The 1,021-nt window shown below is 65.2% G+C and overlaps 1 protein-coding gene across 1 annotated transcript in view; it reads right to left on the bottom strand.

The window, feature by feature from the left end:
* LOC103914196 (plectin-like) overlaps positions 1–1,020 on the bottom strand; it is a gene marked incomplete at its 5' end in the record, with an annotated part of 8,369 nt that extends 7,349 nt beyond the window's left edge. Inside the window, 2 exon segments of the mRNA XM_009320814.1 lie at positions 167–605; positions 608–1,020. Coding sequence (XP_009319089.1) covers positions 167–605; positions 608–1,020 — 852 coding nt within the window.
* Position 1,021: the final 1 nt, after the last annotated feature.

The raw sequence follows: 1,021 nt of genomic DNA, 5'->3' as shown, positions 1-1,021 counted from the left end.
CACGCCCATGCTGCAGCAATGGTCCTCGGGGACCAGCCAGCACGGCTCCCAGAGCCTGGCCAGCCGCCCGCATGCCTGCTGTCCCAGGACACGGCGCGGGGAGGCTGGGGAGAGGGAAGGACTTCCTGCGTACCACCACTGCTAAGGGGGACCCGTAGCCCAGTACCTCCTCCGCCTTCTGCTGCAGCAGCGCCGCCTCCTGCTTCAGCTTTTCCTTCTCCTGCTCCAGGTCGGCAATGGCCCTCCGCAGCTTCTCTGCGTCCTGGTCGCTCTGGTGCCGCTGGATCTCCAGAGTGTGCACCAGCGTCATCTTCTCCTGCGTGGCCAGCTCGGTCTCGTGCAGCCTCTCGCTGATCTCCTCTGCCTGCTTCTTGAACCGCTTGGCTTCCTCCTCGGCCTTGGCCTGGGCCATGCTCATCTCCGCCACGTGTAGCTTGAGGCGCTCGGCCTCGGCCGTGATCTCCAGCTGCCGCCGGCGCTCAGCCTCCAGGGTTTTCTGGAAACCCTCGGTCTCCTCGGCCAGGCGCTGCTGCATCTGCTCCTTGTCCTCCTGCAGCCGCTTGGCGTGCTCCTGCGCCAGGTCCTTCTGCTTCTGCAGCATCTCAGCATCTCCCCCCCCAGCGCCCGCTGCTGCGCCAGGTCGTCCTCGGCCAGCTTCCGCATGCGGGCAGCCTCCTGGGCCTCCACGCTGAGCCGGGCAACTTCCTCCGCCACCTGCTTCATCTTCTCGGCCTCCTCCGCCAGGAACTTCTGCGTGTTGTCCTTGTCCTTGAGGATCAGCACCTTGTTCTCCTCTTCGATCCGGCTCTTCAGCTTTGCCAGCTCCTCCATCTGCACCCGGACCTTGAAGAGCTCCTTCTCCACCTGGGCCTTCTGCCGGACGGCGTCGGTCACCTCCTCCTTCAGCCGCTGCAGCTCCTCGTCCAGAATGCCCTTCTGGTGGTCCGTCTCATCCAGCTGCAGCTTCACCTTGGTCAGTTCCTGCTCCACCTGCGCCTTCTGCCGCAGCGTCTGCTCAGCA

This window comes from Pygoscelis adeliae, unplaced genomic scaffold (assembly GCF_000699105.1).
Source record: "Pygoscelis adeliae isolate BGI_AS28 unplaced genomic scaffold, ASM69910v1 Scaffold800, whole genome shotgun sequence".
Lineage (NCBI taxonomy): Eukaryota > Metazoa > Chordata > Aves > Sphenisciformes > Spheniscidae > Pygoscelis > Pygoscelis adeliae.
Note: the sequence above shows the minus strand (reverse complement) of the source record. Positions and strands in the feature narration are given on the sequence as shown.